Genomic DNA, 22,422 nt, shown 5'->3' with positions numbered 1-22,422 from the left:
CCCTGGTTCATTGAGATAAACGTGCTAGTTAAATTGGAAATGTCTCCTTTTCCTTCCAGATGACTCGGGGATTGTCCTCGTTGTCCTCATTGCCACCTGGTCCCTCTGTGCGGGATCCTTCCTGCAGGCCTGGGGAGTTTCGTCCTTCGTAACAGTCTGACGATGGATTTAAAGTCCAAATGACTATAGGACTATGCACCCTGTGTGAGTTTAGGAGGAGAATCTGGTGTTCATTAACTGTATGTAAATAATTAAACCGGTACCAGAGTGGTACCTTCCCTCAGATTCCTTGTGAAATGCTTTGAAGGAAAGTTCCTACAGAAGAGACACTGGAAGGGAGGAAGTGCTGGAATTAGTTAAAACTTGTTTTTTGGTGTTATCTCTGACTTAGCGGCTGGTATTGCTGATCAGGGAGAAGGTTTCCCATCCAAGGCCAGTTTACTGTTCCCAGAAACGCCCTTTTTGTTGCGCTGAGTCGCAGGCTGTTGAGTCGGACCCTTGGGGACGGGGCAGCCGTGTGGGTACGGGGCTATTTTTTATTAAGGAAAATAAACCCAAACTCATTTGCTTCCTGTTGCACGGAGGGCTTGTGGTAATTACGCTTTGGATCCCCTGGAAACAATTTGGGGCAGCTGCGTATAAAAGATTTGGACTTCTTTATTAAAGTTGCGTGGGGATGCTCGGCCGCACTGCAGTAGGGAGTGTGTTTAGGTATCACAGTATCTCCTGGTGGCTCGGTTTATTACAATACACTAGTGAGGCTCCATGTGTCGTTCACCCCATCTCTCTCGTGTTGCCGTATCTCTCAAAACCAAGTTTAATGCTGTAACTCGATCGTACTTTCTGGGCGTGGGGTTACCCTGGAAGAGTTTCCTTTGGTTTTATGAAAAATCACCTTTCTGGGAATGTCATTTAGAGCTGCTGTGGCAGAACAGGCCATGTTGGTGGGGAAGTCATGAGTGTGGATGAGGGTTCGTAATGGAAATGGTGTAAAATGCACCCGCGTTCTCTGGAGGAGAAGCCAAGGGCCTGGTGATGTGCGCTGGACGTACAGGACAGACCAACAGACCTGTATTTAAAGATATTTCTAACCCGCCTTCGCTGGCCTTCCTCTGTGGTTCATGACGGCGCTCCAAAAGCTTGTTTCCTCGTTAATTGTGATTGATTACCTTGCAATCTAGGACAAGATTTCCTTTGAAAAGCTATATGCTGATTCGGTGTGGGGAATTAAAATCAGATGAAGTGATTAGTGTTCTATGAAATATCCCAGGGCAACTGAACGCTCGTCGGTTTTCAGCGGCGTTTTGGCCCTTAACCCTCGTCTCCCTTCTCCGGAGCAAGGTGTAAATCCGTTGTCCGAGGTGAATAACTAATTAGGCGTATTGTATTAGGAGATCGTGGTGTAATTTGCTGCTGAGGTTCAGTGGCTTTAACGCTGAACACGGTGTTGAAGTGCACGTGTCAAGGCGACCGCGATACTCGTACCGAACGGCGAACGCGTATGAAGGTGAGCGTTAAATCTGATCGCTCTGTAAACGGCAATAAACCATTCGGAGCTGTCACCGCTGTCGAGGTACAGTCACGTCTCATCTTCCTTTTCTCATCTGAATTGAGTTTCTCGTTATACCTGTTCCCGAAACCAGCGAAGACTTTGCAGCGTTGGCTGTTCCTCCTCCCCCCATGGCGTTGGCACGGTTGTGAATTTTTGGATCCTCTCGCCAGCTGCCAGCACACGCTCCTTTCAACTCGCCGAGCAACTCCCGCGTTGCTCATTTTGCCGTAAAAGAAAGCTGGAATTCTTTCTGGGCGTAGATGGAATAAAAGCCCAAGGACAGAAGCGAGAGTGGGGTTGCAGGCCCAGGCTTCAAAAATCACTACAACCAAGGGCTGGTGGGCGCTTTTAAATTTACTTTTAATTATTATTTTTAAATAACAATGACGTTGTGCTGCTGTGGGGCTGCGATTCGTGTCGGGCTTGCAAAGTGTAATAAACCCCCTGGTTTGGCTGAAGCTCTTAATTTCTTGCCTATGTTGTCTTTTCATCTCCCCCAACCTCTTACCAACAACAGCAGCTCTGCCTTCGCGATGCAAATGGGTATAAATACTGGAGATGGGTTGTTGCTATAAACTTACCGAGAGCATCCTTGGTAAATGCAGATGGTAACTTGTCATTACTGCAGCTTTAAATATTTTTGGTTCCGTGGAACCCAAGTGGAGTCTTGAAGGCTGAATTTTAAGGCTAAAATAAGAGAAGGCTCAATAAAATCCACAAAAATAGCATCTGAATTTGTCAGCTGCTGCAATGAGAAAGGAAAGAACTTTTCTTCTTCCCATTAGCAAAACAAAGCTTTGTTATCTTGTATCATGTTGGATCCCTCCTATGAAATACTGGAGGGATGGGCAGGGTACTAAGTTGCTTCCTAATGAGGTGACACCAGGGCTAACACTAAATGTGCTGTGAAAGTCAAGGGCTGCCCTGTAACTGAGGAATATTTGAGAGATGCTTGAGGTGATTAGATAATGACTCAGGGCTGTTGGCTGGCCGAGGTGTGTGTCCCTTGGGCAGGTACAGCGGCTGGTCCCCATTACAGAGGGGGCGCCCACAACCGTGAGCTTGAACTGGCGGTCTGGGAGACAAGGGTGATGGAGTTAATTAACCTGGGATGGCCGCTCTCTTCCACAGGTTCATTCCAAACCTCAGACTTCCTGCGTTATTTTGATCTTCCTTTCTGTTGCGTTATCCATGCTTTTCAATAAATTGGTTTATTCTGCAGAACCTGCGTAATGCTGGAACGTGGCTTGGAGAAGCGACAGGTCCTGACACGCAGCTCTTGTTAAAGCCGGCTCTTGTTAAAGCTCTGGACCAGATGAGCTGTGTCTGCTGGGCCGGGGTGGCTTCTGATGGCTGGACCGTTCTTTGGTGACAACCGTGGCCTTGTCACCTCCATCCTGGTGCTGTGTGTGCTGGGACAGGTGGGACCTGTCGTGTTTTAGGGCCCTGACCCGGTCCTGCGATGCCTCTGGGAGATGCTGCTGCCCCCCAGCGTGGTGCAGGTCGTGAGGATTTGCCCGTCCAGTTGAGGCTGTTCAGCCACCGCTTATTTGAGTGTAAAACGAGGCAAATTTGCAAAGTGGTGAGATATTCAAATACAGCTTGAGCTTTCAGACAGAGACAAGTGGGTAGAAACCTGCGATGCTGCATTTACAGACAAAGAATGAGCAAGAAATGGTTTTTAGAAAGCTAAGAGGCCAGGCCAGAGTTGCCTTTTCAACTCTTGACTGTGTACCAGGACCCGTCGGATTTCTGTGCGGAAAGGGCTTTTAATGAATTGATAAAACTAACTTTGTTGTGGCAGATAAACTCTAGTGAGCCTCTTGCATTGGGTCGTCTTCAACTCTAGAATTTGGAAAACATATTCAGTAGCGAAAGACACCTGTCCATGAGATAATAGTGCGTGTTTGGAAGGAAACGGGTTTATGGGGAGTTAGCCGGCTGACTTAATTTTGCCACAGGTCGCTGTTGTCTGGATGTATTTGCGGGGCTTTCAGGTTTTCAGTGATGCTTCAGTGAATATTTTGCGTCTTGCGAGCGATCTGGAACAGCTGCTCTGTTGCCGGTCGAAATTAGATCACTTGAGTGGCGGTGGCACTCGGTGTGATTTGCTCTTCCACCCCAGCCCTTCCTCCTCCTGCTTGTTTTACTGCTTCTCTTGGCCCGGTCCCATGTGTGTGGTACAACACGAGCTCGCTCGCTCCTTCCAGCGTGGAAGTCGGTGGAACGACAACGCTGTAATGAGACGCTTGCCCGGCTTTTTGGTGCCTTGCCTCCAGTTCATTAGAGCAGACGTAGGAGGTTGGCTCAACTTAAAGCCCGGCTTAATATCCAGGAAGGAAGTCTCTATCCATTTTAAAGGGAACGCCACCTCGTTACAACCATCGCGTGTTCCTGGGATCGTCCCCGTGGAGCCGAGACTCGGTCTCGCGTGGATTTGGGGAGGATTTGGAAATCTCAGGGCGAGTTGGTTGAGAAGTGTGTTTGTGAAGTGAGTTGGAGTCTGAGAGCGAGGGGTTAACAAGTTACCTAATTATTTGGATTGAAGGAAATGATGTTTTTGTGTTTAGCTATAAGTCAAAAAGGTTTCCCCCACTCCCAGTTCAGCATACCTCAGTCTTTACAGCATCAGCCGGACCTCAGGTCCTTTCATACTACAGCTTTTCACAGCTCCAGAAAAACGTCCTGTTAATGTGAGCATGCACCTGACTTCGAGAGACCCCCAAGACTGCAGGAAACCTGCTGTGTGTCATCTTCAGATATGATAGCGGTTGAAATATTACACTGAGGGTCGTGAGAGGCACCTAAATAATGCGGTGTGATAAGCAGCGTGACTGCGTGTTGGAGAGAACGGCTGAAATGCAGAGCCCTGATAAGCTGGATTTGTTGAATTTGTTAAGGAGGGCTTAAAGTCAGGCTGGGGGGGGAAGATGAGATCAACAAATGCACTTTAAGACACGGGCGGGCTTGGCGCTTTCTCACCCTCCACCTTAAAAAATAGAACAAAATACCGAATCCTGCTTGGTTTTGGCCACAAACCCTGTCAGGTTATTTCCAGGAGGGTTTGAATTGGGGCTCCCATTTCATTTCCCCAAATCACCTTCTGCTTGACTTCTTTCAGGAATAAAACGTTCCATAATGATGCATCCTGTAAGCAAAACTCGGGTCAATTTTAATCAATTTGAAGAGTATTAGTAAGAGTGGTGCTTGGGAAAGTCCTCCGAGATGTGCCGACTGGCCTCTTGCTGAGAAATGTTAATGGGGTAATTACTGAATTGTGTTTAGCCAGAGACAGTTCACAGTGTAGCTGCTTGGAGAAAACTCGCTCATCTTTCTTCCGCTGCTAAAATTTAGTATCCTGGATTTACAGAAAATCTCCCCAGAGGAACAGATGTAATAAATGTATAATCACGGAACGGAGCCATTTTCAACAGGGCCGATCTTAACTTTCCAGGAGCTCCCGATAACTCTCGGTGAGAAGCAGTTGACCGAGGTAATTTAGAAATGTCCCGTTTTGTGTGCAGCATTTGCTTGTCCTGAGGTCTGTGTGTGAGCAGGGAGCCAGGCTCTTCTTGGTGACAACCAGTGACAGGACAAGGGGCAATGGGTGCAAACTGGAACACAGGAGGTTCCACTGAAAGAGGAGAAGAAACTTGTTGGGGGTGAGGGTGGCAGAGCCTGGCCCAGGCTGCCCAGGGGGGTTGTGGAGTCTCCTTCTGTGCAGACATTCCAACCCGCCTGGACACCTTCCTGTGTAACCTCATCTGGGTGTTCCTGCTCCATGGGGGGATTGCACTGGATGAGCTTTCCAGGGCCCTTCAACCCCTCACATTCTGTGATTCTGTGATTAGAGGAATAGAAAGTGTCTTCAGTCAAACTTGATCTACTGAAACAGTCAGGAGAACAACCAGACTCCCTCTGGTTGCAGAACTGAAACTACTGAGCAGAGGTCAGTTATTTGAATGGTTTGGCAACTGATAATTTAATCTGCATTGATAAAGGGATGATGATGTATTGCTTCTTAGTTATATGTTCAAATCTAAGTTAGATTCTAGATTAGTGGGGACAAGAAGGGGAGTTTTCCGTAGCTTAAAATGGATTTATCCCGCAAGTTTCCAAAGAGCGAGTGTTTGTAAGGCCCAAACCAGCCCTGTACTATATTCCAAAGGTCAGGTTTAGGGTGGTTTCCCAAAGCGGTGGGTGCCGCCGCACGGGCTCTGCGTGTTGTCCGGGTTGTGGAGGAACTCGGTGGATTTCTCAAGTTTAAAAAAGGGAGGGGAAAAGGAAAATAAAAAAAGGAAGCGCATATTTCTGTGACGACATCCTCAGAAAGACACGCTCTTCGTTGGAACTGCCCTGGTGAGACACCCGAGAGCGCATCAGTGTCGTGCTTACTGCCGGGTATTGTGGGTGGTTTGTCTTTTGGGGGCATCTTCTCTACTACAGGAGGAGTTTTCTTTGTATCATAACTTTAGTATGCCCTTGGCCTCTTGTCGCTCTTGAAAAGCAACGCAAATAGGGCGAGAGGCCGTGAAGCGTGACCCGGTGCGCTGGCCCTTCCGAATGCTGTGAAAGGGGTGAGTCCAGGCTGGGGCGCTGACCTCAGCACAGCCACTTGCACCTGAAATAGGTCAGATGAAAGTGTTCCTGGCTGGAAGGTGAGCCCTGTTTGCTCCTGAATGAGGACAGTTGTCAGTTTGTGCTCGTTTCTCAGTTTGAACTCTCCAGGCTGGTTACGGAGCAGTTGGAGTTGCTTGCACGTGGAGTTTGTGGAGATAGGGACAGGCAGGACAGTGTCTGAGCTGCAAACTTGAGCTCTGAAAGCTGGCAACACTTTGCTGGGGCATCTTGTGTTGCCTTCCGGGTGTCCCCAGGTCCCCCCCGCCCCGTTAGTTCTGTCCTGTCAGTGACATCACGCCGTTGCCATGGTTTGGTGATGCGGCAAGGCGACAACTGACCGCTCACTTCAGCCTTTGGTCGCGTGCGTCAGCACAGCGTGGCTGGTTTTGGTGGATCTAGACTTTTGGTGGATCTCCTAGACTTGGTATCGACTTGCGACAATCCCGCGGGCATCATGTTTGTCCGCAACTACCTGTGCTTCGCGTGCAGGTGCTATCACACCATGTATACCTTCATGCCGGTGGTGAGTATGCGCAAAATAGAGTTTATCTTGATGGAGGCGCTGCTGCCTTGATGCCGCAGGTCATGGTGCCCCTTGAACTTTTGAAATATGGCAGAGGTTTAGTTTAGGGGAGGGCTTAGGAAGCAGCGTGGATGCGGTGTGTTCATGGTGTTGGATGTTGGCACCTCCAAGACCTGACCCAGTGTTGGTGTCTCACAGCACCCTGAGCTCTTGGTCGCTCCAGGGGACGTGGAACATACTAGAAATGGCAAAACAGCCTCTCTGCTTTCATTAGGGTTACTTTTTAGAAACATTAATCTCAGTTGATAAAGCCTCTAGTCGGCTTTGCGATCAAGACACAATGTTTTCCCTGTGATTCTCCGTTTGCTGTGACTTTCCCGTGGGGGTTCCCCTGCCTCAGCGAGGTTGGTGTTTCCCAACGGAGTGGAAAACCTGCAGAGTTTGAACCCGGCTCTCTCCCACGAGCAGCCGTAGACGGTACCTGGTGCTGCTGTGGCTGAGTTTCTGCTTCGTGCAGCTCGTTGATTTTGATAGAAATGGCACAGAAGGCTTGGGGAAGCATGGGGAGATTTATTCTCTTGCCTGGTCCAACTTATTCAATACAACAATGATCCCAGGTAACTAATTCCTAACCCCTGACATTCTGAGATTCTGTGATCATCGCGATAACCTCCAGGCCCCTGCAGTTCGCTGCTCCCCATCCTCAGACCAGCCTGATGCCTCTCACTGAATTCCCTGGGCCCGCTCGGGGTTTATGTTTGTACCGGCCTTTCGTTTCGCAGCCAAACAATAGTTATTGCCGGGGCCATGTGGCGCGTCACGTGCGGGTGTTTCTGCGGGGTCCTCGCCCATCTGTTCTCGGCTGTTTCTGGGTTATCAGGCGCGGGTCCAAGTCCTCGCAGGCAGCAGCTCCGTGCGGCCAGAGATTACGAGCACGAACCTTCCTGGCAGGAGCGGGTGGCTTTGCTTTTTATGCAGATTAGCCATGTGCTTCTCACTTGAAGGCGCCGTTTCCACAGGAAAAGCCGTTTCCTGTGTTTGGTTCTCGGTGGGCGGCTCCGACCGCGGTTGTGCCGGCCGTGCCGAGCCGGGCGGCGGGTTCGGGAGCGGGATTACAGCGCGGTGCCCCCCCCTTCCCTTCCACCTCCGCCGCTACGTCACCACAACACAACCACACGCGCTCGTACTGTTGGTGTCATTCATTCAGTGCCAAGATTGCTTTAAAAAATTCCCTTGGCCCCAGTTCAAACAGGAGTACAGCTGGGATGTGTTAGATTTTAGGCAGTCTGCCCTCAATTTGAGATGAGTTATAAATAGCAGTGCCGACTTCCTTAACTACCACTCTCCGAGGTAAAATGCAGGTTAATTACTGTGGGAATCAATTAGGGCTTCTCTCGGTTAAACAGCCGGCAATGCTTCTTATTATTTTTTTATCACAAAAAACGGACAACAGATCTGGTCAGGAAAAGATTTCGGATCCAAGGTGGGAGCTTAGGGCTTTTTGATTATTCTTTTTGGCCTTTCTGTTTTTGGGGGCAGCTGAGGAAACCGGTTGTGGCCAATACCCACGTCTGCAAACCTGTGCGATGCTGATGTGAACTGGAGAGTTCAGTAAATGACTCTCCTCCTTCTCTTCCTCTGTAATAAAACACAAATACGTAATAAGGTAACGGGGGAAAGTCAGAATGACGTTTTTCGGTACAGCTGCGGAGCGTTTGGCTCTGGATTCCAAAGTGGGATTTGCCTCTTTCCTTGTTTTCCTGCTGGGACCATTGAGCAAGTCTCCTCCAATTTCACCAAACTGCTCTTTTGAGAGGCCAAATTTCTCTTCTGCTGGGCAAACGGAACTGTTTGTGGAATCCTCTTGAAAGAATTGTTTGTGGAATCCTCTTGTCTGCTGCTTTTAGGAAAACTCCAGCGTTATTTTTGAGGAATTGGCTGTTTTGGCGCTGCTGTTTCATTTGAGGGTCTGATGTTACACCGATTTGAGAGCTTTTAACTTGGCAATTTCAGCTCACTTTGGGTTTGCTGTTCCAGGCTCCGGCTCTAGAAATACCTGGAATTTCTGGAAATTGTGGAATTTCTGGAAATGGTGAAATTTCTGGAAAGCTCAGCGGTTTCTTCGGGGCGCTGTCTCGCCGTCCCCTTCATTACACACCACACCAAACAACTTTGCTTTCAGAAGCTTCCTCTGGTGACAGGACCGTGTTTTGCTGAGGTTTGGTACTTAACGGTGTTATAAAACAGCAGAGATAGCGAGATTGAAGGGAGAATAGAAGCAATTTCTATGAATGCAAGGAGGTGTAAGCAGGGGGTCTGGACTCCAGTGATCAAGGAGCGACACTTTCTCTCAATTATGTCTCTCTGTGGCAGGGCCTTTGCTTTTGAAGTGTAATCACAGTAATCTACTCCTGCGGTTTCCCACTGAAAGGATTTCCCATGTATCAGTCCAGAGAGGAATCCGCAGCCTTTTGCAGCCGGGGTTTGGTATTTCCTTATTTATCCCCAAGTGTTGTGCAAGCGGCTGGTGGAACACGGGTGTGCAGCATCTCTGCCCCCCCAAAACTTCACAGGAGCGCCTGGATCCATCTGCGTTTCACCGGTTGACTCTTCTTTTCTTGAGTAGTGAAATTCCCTCAAAGGACTGAGATTCAAGTAAATCTGATGGTAGGATCTTTAAGCCAGAGCAACGCTGCTAAGACAAGAGCAGTTAAACCCCGTTGCTGAAAGAAATGCATGTCTTTAATGGGAGATTTTGCAGCGTTTGAGATACACGCGGCAGCCCCAGGGAGCGCAAATGAGCCTGCACGGAGTCAGGAGTATGTGTATGAAATAGCTCCTTCATTAGAGATTAATTGGCGTTTACGTTTCTTCTGTTTATAGAACTTTATCTGCGAGGCTGTAGTTCAGAGCGATGCTCTTCGTGGTTGTTTTCAGCATCCCCTGTGTATTAGGGCCTTGTGCCGGTTCAAAGCGCCGTGAACTCCTACGCCGAGCAGTCCAGGTGACGACTTGGTCACATCCTGGAAATACGTTTGGGTTTTACGTTTTGGGTTTGTTCTTTTGTTTTTATGACTGCGTACACGGTTCCAAGTATTCCTTGAAGTTTTTTTGTCGTGCTTCCTGTGGGAGTTGTGGAAAAGCGGATCTTCCCCTTGTTTCTCTCCATCCTGAAGGTACAGTTAGTTTTGTGGGTGACCACAAAGAAAATCTGTGCAGAGGCAGCGTGTGGTTCGTATTTAAAATTAAACTACAAAAATCCCCAAAGAGGAGCGTATTTGAGAAGCTGCCCTCGCTGCGGAGGTGAGGCAACAACCGGGAGGAAGCAAGTAACCAACGGAAGAGATGCGGAAACGTTCGGTCCGTAGCCCCAAAGCTGCGCTTGGTGGGGTAGAAGAAGAAAAGAGGTGTGAGGTGAAAGAGATTTGAGCTGTGAAAGCTGGGGGCTGGGAAACTCCTTTTACATACCAAAGAAGATAATGCGGGGAGGGGAGAGATGTCAGGGTGGAAGGTGATGCCCACAAGGCTCAGGAAGCATTAGGGACAATCCTTGAAAGATGTAAACACGATTTGCATCCTTCGGATGTATGGGAGCTCCGCATGGGTGCTGCCATTCAGGAGAGGAGTCACTGCGGCTCTCAGCGTTCAGGCCACAGCCATCAAAGGCATTGGGGTTTTTTCCTCACGCCCTCAATGGAAGCTGCTCTTAAACACGGTACAAAACCCCGTGTGGGTGCGTGGTCTGTGGGATCCAGAGCTTCTCCTGTCCTCTGAGCTCCTGCTGCCTCCGTGTTGCTCCTCAGTGGTATCACCTGCGATAACTTGAGCATAAAAAGTGGAACGTTGCTTTCTCAGAACTGTTTTAGTATCAATATGGACTCAAAGGGAAACGTCCAGCACATCTGAGCACACAGGGCATCAAAAATCTGCCTCAATAAGAGCATCGCACTGGTGGCTGGTTGTGAGCGGCTTCCGCAGGATGGCAAACACGGCGCCGGGGCTGAGCTGAGTGAAGGCAAGGACTCGGACCTGGCTCTTAATCGATTTGTGCGAATTTATCCAAGGGGGCCTGATCTCAGTTGAGTTAAGTCCCCCACTTCCCAAAACCGGGGTGATTTTCCTGCCGTCTCCATTAAACCCCCAGAAGCACCATTAACTCCCTGTGGTGCCACGTCCCCCTCCTTGGCAGCCGCTCCGCTTGCGTCTGCTCAAACCAGCCTCTGCAGGCCCTGCGTGCTGGGACTCCAAGCTCTTGGGGGAGGATTTTCTGACGTGTAGCACGCCGCACCAACTTTTTAGTGATCTTTTTTTCCCCTAGGAGGGGTGGATTCTGCAAACGTAATTGAAACACTGCGCCGGTCCCCGGGATCCTTTTCCAGCAGGAGCTGGGTTGGTTGGGGCGATATTTGCTTGTGCGGGCCTGTAGTGCAAGAGGGGTGGATCTGCACAAATACCAGCCTAGGGCTAGGTGCGGCGTAATAGAGAGCCCATTGTCATGGTGATGGGTGGAAAACTCTCATTGCTATTAGTTAGGTCATCGGGAGATCAGCGGACGATTCTTATTCAGTCCCAGGTTAAAGACGGCGCCTGCGATTCATTTAGAGGTCACTGATTGCAGCAGGTCGGTGTGGGGATAGTGCTGCCTGGCTAGGAAGGCTGGATTTTGAGGTTTATAGTGTTTTCAGGAAATTTGATTGACTGTTGTTATGTCTCGGCTCCGGGCAGGGGTAGCAGAGATTAGGAAGTTCTAGGAAAGTTGCATTTATTCCCTCATCGCGTCTGCTCTAAAACTCGGCAACCCGGCTTTTAAGGCTGATGCTTTTTTTTCATGTACCCAAAGAAATGTGATTTAGAAATCTTTATTCTACAAACGGCAGCAGGCACAAGGCACGTGTTAGAAAATACGGCAAATACTGCGGCCTCAAACGCTGTGTCAGTAGCACTGCCCGGTAGTATTACTGCATCAAGATGGATTAATTGAAATGCATAAGTGTAAATTAACAGCCCGTAGTGTTTTGGGAGACCTTGTTATATGTGAAGGAAGCAGTGTTTCTTGTGAATATTTAAATTTTCAGCCTAAATTTACCTTGTTGTGGAATACCTGGACATTAAACTACTACCTACTATGGGGAAAAGCCACTTACGCTGATAATTCATCTTTCTTAATGATCTTTGCCCCCTTCTTTCCTGTCCTCCCGCCATGGGAGATTTGTCAGCATAAAACATCTTCTCATTGGGTTTGTTCTTTGTGAAACGTCTGCGGGTTCGAAAGGGCAGCGGGAATCCCGCTGTGGTTCCCAATGTAACGGTGGGGTTTAGCACCTGAGAAGACGCAGATGAGCTTCTGCTTCTCTGCGCCAACCCATCTGAGTTTTTCTTTGGGGTTTTTTTGGGAAGTCGTGAGTGATTCCTGGAATGTACATCGTGTGTCGCAACTTGCTTTGCAGCCTTCGAGCCCGATGGATCAGATGGGGAAGATGAGGCCTCAGCCGTACGGAGGAAACAACCCGTACACGCAACAACAGGGAGCTCAGGCGGGGCCGCAGCCAGGACACGGCTACCCGGGCCAGCCCTACGGACCACAGGCTCCCCAGAGATACCCCATGGGCATGCAGAGCCGGACACAAAGCGCCATGGGCGGCCTCTCATATGCGCAGCAGGTAGAGCACCAAGCTTCTGTTCTCTCTGTATAGCAGGGGCGGGCAGAGGAGCAGCTGAGAACCTGGAGGGACCAGCCTCAGAGGGTTGGGATCCGTTCTTGGGTAAAGAGGCGTATTGCTCCGCACCTGGATCTGGGTGTGACGGGTGTACAGGGGCCTCTCGCTTCCAAGAGAGGCAGCGACAGAGCGGTGAATCAAACAAGGGAAAACTCAATAGCGAGGGCAGTGAGATACTCTTGCCACGGGTTCTATTAAAGACGCAGCAGCTCTTTACAGGGCAGTTTTGGTTCTCTGCCTGATCCACGTGGATCATGCTGCACTGTTTGCAGGATTCAAAAGGCTGCCTTTTGTTTCATGGAGCAAACAGTCTTTGCTTTCGATGTTACTGTCACTGGAGGGTGGTCAGATAGGGATTCCTAAAAACTTAGTTATGGTGCCTATTAACATTTTTTGTTACTGCCAAGGATAATGAATGTCATACACAAGTGACTTTTGCTGTTGTCTGGGAAGTAGCTGGGCAGCGCATTTCCAGTACGTTCCCAGCTAACTGCTTTGCACGTCTCTGAATTTTTTCCTCTTGAAAATAATCTGTGTGTGTGTGTGTGTGTGTGTGTGTAAAATACCTTTGTAACTGATGTAAGCTCACCCTCCTCTTCGGCAGATTCCTCCTTACGGACAGCAGGGCCCCAGTGCGTATGGGCAGCAGAGCCAGACTCCGTACTACAACCAGCAGAGCCCTCACCCGCAACAGCCGCAGGCTCCGTACTCGCAGCAGCCGCCCTCGCAGACCCCGCACGCTCAGCCCTCCTATCAGCAGCAACAACAGCCTCAGTCTCAGCCGCCCCAGCTCCAACCGGCGCAGCCGTACCCCCAGCAGCCGGCTCAGCCGCCCCATCAGTCCCCGACCCCCTATCCCCAAGCGCAGCCTGCGGCCCCGCAACACCAACAGAGCCAGCCGCCCTACGCGCAGCAGCAGGCGCAGTCGCCCTACCAGCAGCAGCAGCAGACGCCGCAGGCGGCTTCCTCGGCTCTTTCGCAGCAGTCGTCATCGTACCCCCCGTCGCAGGCGTCGCAGCAGCAGTCTGCGTACTCCCAGCAGCGCTTCCCCCCTCCTCAGGTAAGCCGTCTCCTGCTTGCTTGCCTTCTGTAAACGTTCTTTCTTTTAAAGAAACTTGGGCGAATCCTTGTCTTCGTGCATTAAAGGCAGTTGAAGTCAGCAAGCTGGCTGGAACGATTACGGTAATAGATGTGCTGCCTTGTCATACCTAGTTCTGTATCTACACAGAGATGTTATGGTGCTAATACTGCAGATTTCAAGACTAGTGTCGTGTAAATGCTGCTGGTTGGCAATACCAGTCTAGGGGAGTTCATACTGGGATGGTTGTCACGCCGCCCACGTTCTCCAGGTGGTCCCAGAGCCACTTGGTTTAGCACAATAGCAGAGCTCAGTTTGTCGAGTGGCATGTGGAGGGTGATGGAGGATTTTGCTTTTAAATGTAAAACCTGGCTGTAGGAGGAGAATAAAGCAGCAAGCGCATGGAATTGAAGATAAAATCATGAAGCTTTATTTTTTAACTATAAATTTTATTTATTTTTAGCAAGGCTTAATAATATTTTAATAGTTGCGTGAAAAGGGAGTTGGGACCTTTCAGCCAATGCATCGAAGGCAGCTTTTGGAAGGCTGAGGATTTTAACGGAGTTGCCTTGTTTGTGCGATGAAGTACTTAGAGCTATCGTGAGCTGTCAGATCCGGAAGCCGAGCGGGCATCCTCCCCGGGCAGTCACTGTTCTTCAGGCTCTGTGATAGGAGAAAACGGGAGAATTACTGTTTTGTCATGTTTTAGACATCACTCCCAGCCCGGCAGCGTTGGTAGGCGTGATGCCTTCAACTCTTTGCTCTCATCACTGAGGGCAAATCATTCTTCCACAGTGTGAGAATATACCAGAATGATTCCGGCAGAGCCTTTATTTTATTACCGTATTTATTTTCGTCGTTTCTTGATGTTTCAGGAGTTATCTCAAGACTCATTTGGGTCCCAGGCATCATCTGCTCCCTCCATGGCTTCCAGTAAAGGGCAAGACGACATGAACTTGAACCTTCAGTCCAGACCTTCCAGCCTGCCGGTGAGTGCTGAACGGGGCGAGGGGAGAGACGAGTGGAAACGGGGCTCGTGGAGCCTGTGCCTTTTACTAAGTCATTAGCTTTCGGCTTCCCACTGGAGATTAAATGTAATTTACCAAAGTAATGGATTTGAGGGTAAAGTTTAACCCTAAATAGTCCGCATGTTCTAGCTAAAAGATTTTTTGAGCTGTCCGTTTGCAGAGTCTGAACCAGCCGACTGCCTTTAGAGCAGAGCCTGAGCTGCGGGGAAAGGAGATCATTTTGATCGTATTTTCTCGTTCTTCAGCCCACAGTTGGTGCTTTGCAGCCTGGTTCCCTTTCTGTGTCATTGGATCCTTGTACTGCTCATTTAAGCTGCTTTGGTCCAATCTGACTGAACAGTTGGTGAAAAAGACAAGTTTATTAGTACCTGGAGTGAGGAAGATCAGTCACAGCTCCTTCCTTGGCAGATGGAGAATTATATTCTCTTTTGCATTCTGCATTTACTTGCTGTATGTCCAGCAAACAGTGGGATGTGTGATAGTGCCCAGTGTTCCAGCAGCTTTTGGGCCAGAATAGTTTAACTTCGGGTTAAAACGTCACCAAGAAAATGGAGAAGGGTTACAAGTTAAGATTAGTTTGCACAAGTTGGTCTTTGCCTCCGACTTGGAACGTCCTGAGCTGCCGAGTTCTGATTTTGCCGATGATTTCATTGTAACCGGTAGGAAGTGAGGGAGCTTTTCTTTCTTTACTCGGCCGCTGGCTGAGTCGGTGTTGGAAGCTGCGCTTGGGTTGGTCAGAGGAGGGTGAACAGAGCAGAGTTATTTCTGCTCTCCGCAGCGAGAACGGTTCTGTTGTGAGCCCCTTGAAATAATTCCTTTGGATTGCGGGTACAAATTGTCACCCAAAACACAAAGTGACTCTAGTTCTGACCACCTAGTTGTGGGTTGTTTCTTTTTTTGCTTTCTTTTCTCCTGCCGTTTGGACCCCGATTACAAAGATTTAATTTGTTCTGAGGCCTGGGGAAAAAATCCTGTTAAATAGCATGTTTCTTTCCACTCTGCCTCTCCACAAGTTCTTCCATGTGACCCATCTTTTGGCCAAGAACGTAGGAAAAGTGAAGCCACTGAAGTAATTGAAGAAATTGCCCTGGCTCGGAACGGTGGGAAGTCGCGTTGTTGATAGAGCTCCGTGAATCCTCCCAATCAGCGCCCTCTGACTCAGATTATAGGAATTAGCTGCTCTGCTTAGCACAAGTGGCTCCTTCTCAGCACCAAGCGGGACTTTGTTTTATACCGTGCGGTTATATGTATATTGGGCCCTTTGCGAGTTTTCCTTTTGCCCAAGATGGAAGAAAAGATCACCGGATCCCTAGAAATGAGGGAATACGATCCTTCCTGTGTAACCTCATCTGGGTGTTCCTGCTCCATGGGGGATTGCACTGGATGAGCTTTGAGGTCCCTTCCAGCCCCTGACATTCTGGGATTCTGTGTCATTCTGGGATTCTGTGATCTTCTTTGGAAGTTTTAAATGTCCACCAATTTTGATCAGATACTTTAGAGACACAAATCCAGGGTGCAGCTGTTAGAGTAGGCCCGCTATAAGCTCCCTTCTGTTTGAAACACCTTGTTTACCTGACTTGATCACCAAATAATTAGCATTTAAGACATCCAGCAGTCTTTAGCTTGTTGTACTTTTGGACCTTCTATTCCTCAGTAAGCAAAACTTCAAAACAAGGAGACCCCCCTGCAGAAACTCAGCTTTATTCTTGTAGGTGTCCGGTGGTTCTTTGTCCTCTAGTTGGGATCTGGTAGGACAAGCCCAGCGCCCGTGTCTGTGAATTGAGGAAGCAGCAGAGCGCGATGCTGGGGACGATGGGGAGACCCTGGGAGGTGTTGGAAGCCGACTCTTCATTTCCGTGATCAATCTCTTGCACAAAGTTTGACCTGGGAGTGCTTGGAAACAAAAGAGCTGCGTGGAAGGGCGCTATCAATTTCTTTTTATCTTCCTTCTATTGCTCGAGTCTGTCTGCTTTAGGAAGTTTTATCCTGCTCAGGAGGATTCCTGGCTCCCTGTTTTGCCATTATGGATGACTTACAGAAGCTTAGTTAGTTTTGTGGGCTTTTAATTTTTTCTGTGGAGTTCTGAGCCCCTTTCCGAGCCTCGGGGGGTTTTAGGAGTGGCTCGCTGGATATCTTAGAATGGGGCAAATCGGGCCGTGTATCATCTTTAATTAAACGTAGATCAGCTCCAGCAGGAAAAGGAGGTTGCTGCTTTTTTAGGTGCTTACGAAGTGTGAAATTTATGTACCCTGAGCCTTTACGAATCTTTGGCCTTTACACATTAATATTGTACATCAACACTAATGCTGGAATTCAAAGCAATGAAGAGGGGATCCCCCTTGGGTCCTGTCACCGTTTCAGAAGTTGCTGATCTCCCAATGGTGACGTTGTCGGGTTGTTGACTCCACGAGCTCTTGTTGGCTCTGTCAGGGTCTGTCTGAGAATGTCACGTTGATTGTTCTGTGGGGGGGTCTTCACGATCCCTTCCCGATACATATTCTTACGTCACTAAGTTTTTCCTGACGATGCTCCCATACTCACACTTTTAACAGCAGTAGAGTCAAATCACTGATTTCTCTAGCTGTAAGTAGCAAAATGCCTGGTCTTCCATATCTACTGGTGCTGTTCCAGCTTAATTATGTGTTTCCTGGTTTCTTGTTCTCTTTCTGAAGATTGTATTTGCTGCATTTTGGGGGCGGATGCTGTGCTACCTTGAGCTCAGCGATGTGTTTCACAGCGTCCCCGCGAGCGGCCCGGCTGCTCCTCTTTCCCTAGGTGAGAACTTCTCTGCGGAATCTGCGGTTTCCCCAGGGAGGCTCTGTCAGGATCGCAGCGAAACTCAACCGCGATTGCTATTGTGTACGGGAGAAGCGAAGTGCCGTCTTTTGTCTCTGGGTGTAATAGAGGAATAGTCATCCTCAGTATAAATGTGTTTCTCCCAGGAGATTCCTGACTCTCTTCTCCTTAGCAAAAGAATTCTTCCCAGCGAGTCTTACCCAGTTTATTTGGTGTTTTGCCTTTTGAGGTTTAGGTTCTGGGTTTCTAGGAGTCACATATTTCCAGCTATTCATTACCTTCTGCTTAGATGTGGAAGGTGCTGATATGGGGTAGCAAAGAGGGTGTTAGGACACCCATTTGGGGTTGGATTGCTGATCAGTTCTGCTGCAAAGTTCTGCAGACTTCTGGGCTGCTTGGGAGGAATTTTATATCTCATTAGGAAACATGCAACAGATTGTTCTGTTGCCTCAGTCTGTTTTATGGGCTGTGTGAAGGAGTTGAGTGTGAGTTCCTGATGGTTTGAGATAGATGAGGACTTCTAGGTCAGCCCCAGAAGCAATTTATAAGCAAGACTGATTTGATAGCAGTATAGACTGGCTTGTATTTGCTTTTCACTGGACCTTCTGGGCTTTCTCCAGTGACGTTTTCCTCTCTGTGGAAAGCAAAGCTGATGTTTTCGGTGGTGCTTCCACAGGAAAGATCCTGCGTGGGGTGGGACTGGAGGAGGGATTGGGAGGTCCTGAAATAGCTATGTTGCCTTTGGGTTTTTGTTGCAGCAAATATGTGATGAAGTGAAACTGGGGCAGCTTGGACAGAGGTTCCAGAATTCCCACCCAGAACGGCCTTAGTTTGGTTTGGTCAATGCGCTTGTTTTGGTCAATGTGCTGCGTGGCCTGAGGGAAAAACCCCATCCCGTTTGTGGGCAACTTGGTTTTGTCTTGTGGGGAGAGTGGGAATTGTTTCAATCTCAATATTTTACACTATTGGAAAACCGTTCTGCTCATTCAGCTTCATTTCGTGTTGATTCATCTCTGACTTCAGGTCTGAAGAGTGTCTTGTCAGTGGCAGGAGAAATAGAACCAACCCAAACCAAATTCCTGATCCGTATTTAGCGTCTCAGTGTGCGTTCTGGTCTCAGATCTCTGCAGGATGGATGTAGCAAAATGAAGTTTTGTGGAGAGGGGTGAGAATTGAGGCTCAGAGTTTGGCTTGTGCGCAGGAACTCAGCCGTCAGTACACGGAGCGTTCCTTTGGTCACCTCTCCCCCTCTGGGGATCAGTGGCTTCTGAATTTGGACACTGTGGAGGTTGTCAGGGAAGCACCGTTTGGATTTTCCATTCTTCCCAAGTGGTCATTGCAACGTGTGCTTGGCAGGCACTTGAATAAAGTTGAGCTCTGTCAGCTGCGTCCCCTGACCTGGAAATTATCAACGCAACAGGCTGAACTGCAGCAAAAACCTCTCTCAAAGCTGCTGTGGATGGGGAGAGAGATGCAGCCCAGGAAATGAATGTTTTCTTAAAAATTCTTTGAGCTCAAAATGAATCATTTTGACCATGTATTTCTGAGGAGGGGAAAAGAACCTTTAAGAGTTGAATTTGCTGGTTACTTCAGGCCTTTTTAAGTTATTTTCCGTGTGGGACTTCCTGCTTCTCTTTGGTTTGTATTTGGCCTTTTGAGCTTGTCTTAAGAGAGGGATTAGTGCAGATGCATTTCAAAGCAGGGCGGTTGTGCTGGGTGCCCGGGCAGCACACTGGATGTGCAGATGAACATCCCAGGAGCACAACACCCGAAACACGATATAGAGAGATGGGTGCGCTCCAGGTGATGCCCATACGAAGGCTTCTATCCCAAGTTATGGCAATACAGGGAGTTGAAAGTGTTGTTTTCCTGACCAAGGCTCCTCCACCCGAGCTTTTCCCGGAGCGTAGGGGAAATGGACCTGGGGACAGCAGGGTGACCATGAGCCAGCGCTGGGCCCTTGTGGCCAGGAAGCCAATGGTACCTGGGGTGGGTTAGAAGGGGGTGGTCAGTAGGTCAGAGAGGTTCTCCTGCCCCTCTGCTCTGCCCTGGGGAGACCACACCTGGAATCTTGTGTCCAGTTGTGGCCCCTCAGTTCCAGCAGGACAGGGAACTGCTGGAGAGAGTCCAGCGCAGCCACCAAGATGCTGGAGGGAGTGGAGCATCTCCCGTGTGAGGAAAGGCTGAGGGAGCTGGGGCTCTGGAGCTGGACAAGAGGAGACTGAGGGGGGACTCATTCATGGGGATCAATATGGAAAGGGGGAGTGTCAGGAGGATGGAGCCAGGCTCTTCTGGTGACAACCAGTGACAGGACAAGGGGCAATGGGTGCAAACTGGAACACAGGAGGTTCCACTTAAATTTGAGAAGCAACTTGTTGGGGTGAGGGTGGCAGAGCCTGGCCCAGGCTGCCCAGGGGGTTGTGGAGTCTCCTTCTGTGCAGACATTCCAACCCGCCTGGACACCTTCCTGTGTAACCTCATCTGGGTGTTCCTGCTCCATGGGGGGATTGCACTGGATGAGCTTTCCAGGTCCCTTCTTGTCCCTGTGATTCGGTGGTTCTGTCCCCACACCGCCCTGTGTGGAGGCTCCACCACCAGTAAACATCGTTTCTGAGCCGCTGCTGTTGGGAGCCGCTGGTGCAGCTCTGCTCGGTGCCGGGCTCGTTTCCTGTTTCTATTCTGGTCGCGAGCGGCTCAGCTCTGCTTCCTGCCCGCACGCCTCGCACAGATTCCCCGAACCCCCCGCCTTGTGTTTTATTAGGAACAATTTCGCTCACGGACCCAAGCGAAAGAGGAGAGGGTGACCCTGCGGGGAGGCGGGCGAGAGGGCCGGGATCTCATTCTCTCAGGCCAGGCCGGAGCGAGCAGGCAGGTCAGTGTTTAATCAGGAAATTGCTGTAGGATGACCAGTTTCTGCTCTTGGATCCCGAACAATAGTCTGTGCTCTGTCGCACGCACGCGGATGGAACGCGGAGCTGCTCCTCGGGTGTCCGCCGAACTGCGCTGTGTGACGTGACCGCTGCGAAACGCGCTTTCTGTAAAACAGAAACGGGTTTTTTGCTTCCTCTTTGCTGCTGACTCGGTGTCATTGGAGACTCTTTAAATGGCACGGAAGCCTCTTGTCAGTCTGACGTGGGACGGTGCAACCTCGTCCTCCTCCCTTTCCATCAAACCGCCCCACCTGAGGTCGCACACTCTGACCTTCTGTGCCATGCGGAGCGGTCGCGGGGATAAACGAAGGTGTTTAACGTTGGCCCGCAGCCCCGCCTGTGTTTTAGATGCTGCCACACCTGAGCTCTCGCTTTCCAGGCATCGTTTTCCTGCTGGCGTCCTTTGGGCGTGCTGGATCGACTCGTCTCGGAGATGCGCACGGTCAGAAACGCCGCCGAGAAAGCTGTTTCCACATGGCGCTGAAATGTGGGGCATGGCAGGGGCCCAGGGCCGAGCTCCGCCAGCACCTTGGGGATACGAGGCGATTTCAGACCAGTCCTGATAATTGGAGGAGGAGCTGTAGAATTGGTTTTAATTACAATTTTGAATCGGGTCTTACCCAGGAGAGTAGTAACCTCTATTTACCAAACCAAACAAACAGCAAGTTGGATTTCCTCAAGTGCTGTCTCTAGGAAAGGGCTGTTCTGGCACCCTGGCCCTGCAGGTAGCGCCGGGCGCACGCCAGCATGTGCCTGGGCCAGGTTTCCATGGTTCTGTCGCCTCTTCCCGTGCGCGCTCACCGCTCTGAGCCGGGGCCAGAGCAGAGTTTCTGTGGTTCTTTCCAGTGTCTGTCCGGTTTCTCTGTCCCGTGGTACCCGGGTGCAGCGTCGCAGACGGTTCCTGGTGGACGCGGTGTCTCTAGAGATGCCCCAGCTGGTGTTGGGCGCTCAGCGCGGCCCCTCGTGTCCCCACAGCGCCCAGGGCCTTTGGGAAGGAGCTGCTGGATTTCAGCTGTCTCTGCAGCAGCTTCTTCCAGCCAGAGCAGATTCATCAGCCTTGCAAATACCTGATGCCTTAGAAATCTTCTCTCCTAAATCTTCTTGCCTTCTACTTTTTGAGGAATTGATTCTGTCACTCTTAATTGTTTCAAAGAGGCTGATAATACTAAAAGCTGTGAATTGTCTTAAAATCCAAAGCATTGGCCTGAACTTTTAAAATGTTTTAACTGTTTCAAAGTCCTGCCTTTGCTGCATTTCTTCACCCACCCGAACTCGTGCGGTGGCACCATCGCACGCCAAGTGACTAAATGCTTCGGAGTCTAAATGGAACACAGGCTGGAAAACACCATCCCGAGGGAGCTGGAAGATCCTCCCGGCCGGCGACAGGAGGGACAACTAACGCTAATGGAGCGATTTATATGATCTGGGGTTGGTCTTCAGACTGAAGCAGAATGCTGGAAAACCTCTAGAAGATGAAGAAAGCTCTTTATTTAAAGGGTTTGTGGTCAGTCGTGTGAGACCTGGGCCGGGTTCTCACCTTCGCAGGGTGGGATCGGCCCTGCTGATGGATGCGATCGATATGTAGGTCTCTTTCCCCACGCATCCCCAACACCCTCCAAAAAATCAGCGTCGCCAAGAGCATCCTCAGGCGCTGCTGTGATGCTGCTCGTCGTGCGCAGCGTCCTCCACGTGTTCTTCCCGCAACTCGTTTTAAGGCCAGCGTGTGGCTGGAGATTTTGTCCCTCAGTGTGACAGCGCTGCTGGGTGGCGCTTCGCTGTCAACCCAGGTGACACGACTCGGAACGCTTCGTGTCGTATCAACATTTAGATAAACCTGGCGGTGCTTTTTAGAAGCTGAGCGGCTTTCAAAGGGTTAAATGGAAACTGGAGAGTTTTGCTGCTGTGTTTCCCAGGGTCCTCGGAAGAGCTCTGGTGGGAACGCTGCCCTTCCAGGCTGGGGCTTTTCCCTTCGGCGACATCTTGTTCTGTGGATGAATCACATCGCTCCTTCTACACTTGGTGCTGCAACTACAGCCTTCGAATCTCTCCAAAGACCGAGAATATGAAATCTGTGTTTGCTCAGTGGTCGGAGAGGGGAGAAAAACCCCTTTGCCTCCCAGTCTCCCTTTTTGTTAATTTTATTTGGAGGGGGAACAACCAAGGGGGTGGCAGAGGGGT

General features: G+C 49.8%; 1 protein-coding gene across 2 annotated transcripts in view; it reads left to right on the top strand.

Annotated features, from left to right (window-relative positions):
- ARID1A (AT-rich interaction domain 1A) overlaps positions 1-22,422 on the top strand; it is a 53,846-nt gene that overhangs the window by 9,653 nt on the left and 21,771 nt on the right. For both annotated transcript variants that reach the window (XM_082071247.1, XM_082071246.1), the window contains 3 exons: positions 12,143-12,355; positions 13,017-13,472; positions 14,366-14,479. In XM_082071247.1, coding sequence (XP_081927373.1) covers positions 12,143-12,355; positions 13,017-13,472; positions 14,366-14,479 — 783 coding nt within the window. The remainder of the gene's footprint in view (positions 1-12,142; positions 12,356-13,016; positions 13,473-14,365; positions 14,480-22,422) is intronic.

This window comes from Streptopelia decaocto (assembly GCF_964273445.1).
Source record: "Streptopelia decaocto genome assembly, chromosome: 23".
NCBI lineage: Eukaryota > Metazoa > Chordata > Aves > Columbiformes > Columbidae > Streptopelia > Streptopelia decaocto.
This window is presented reverse-complemented; position numbering and strand designations above follow the sequence as displayed.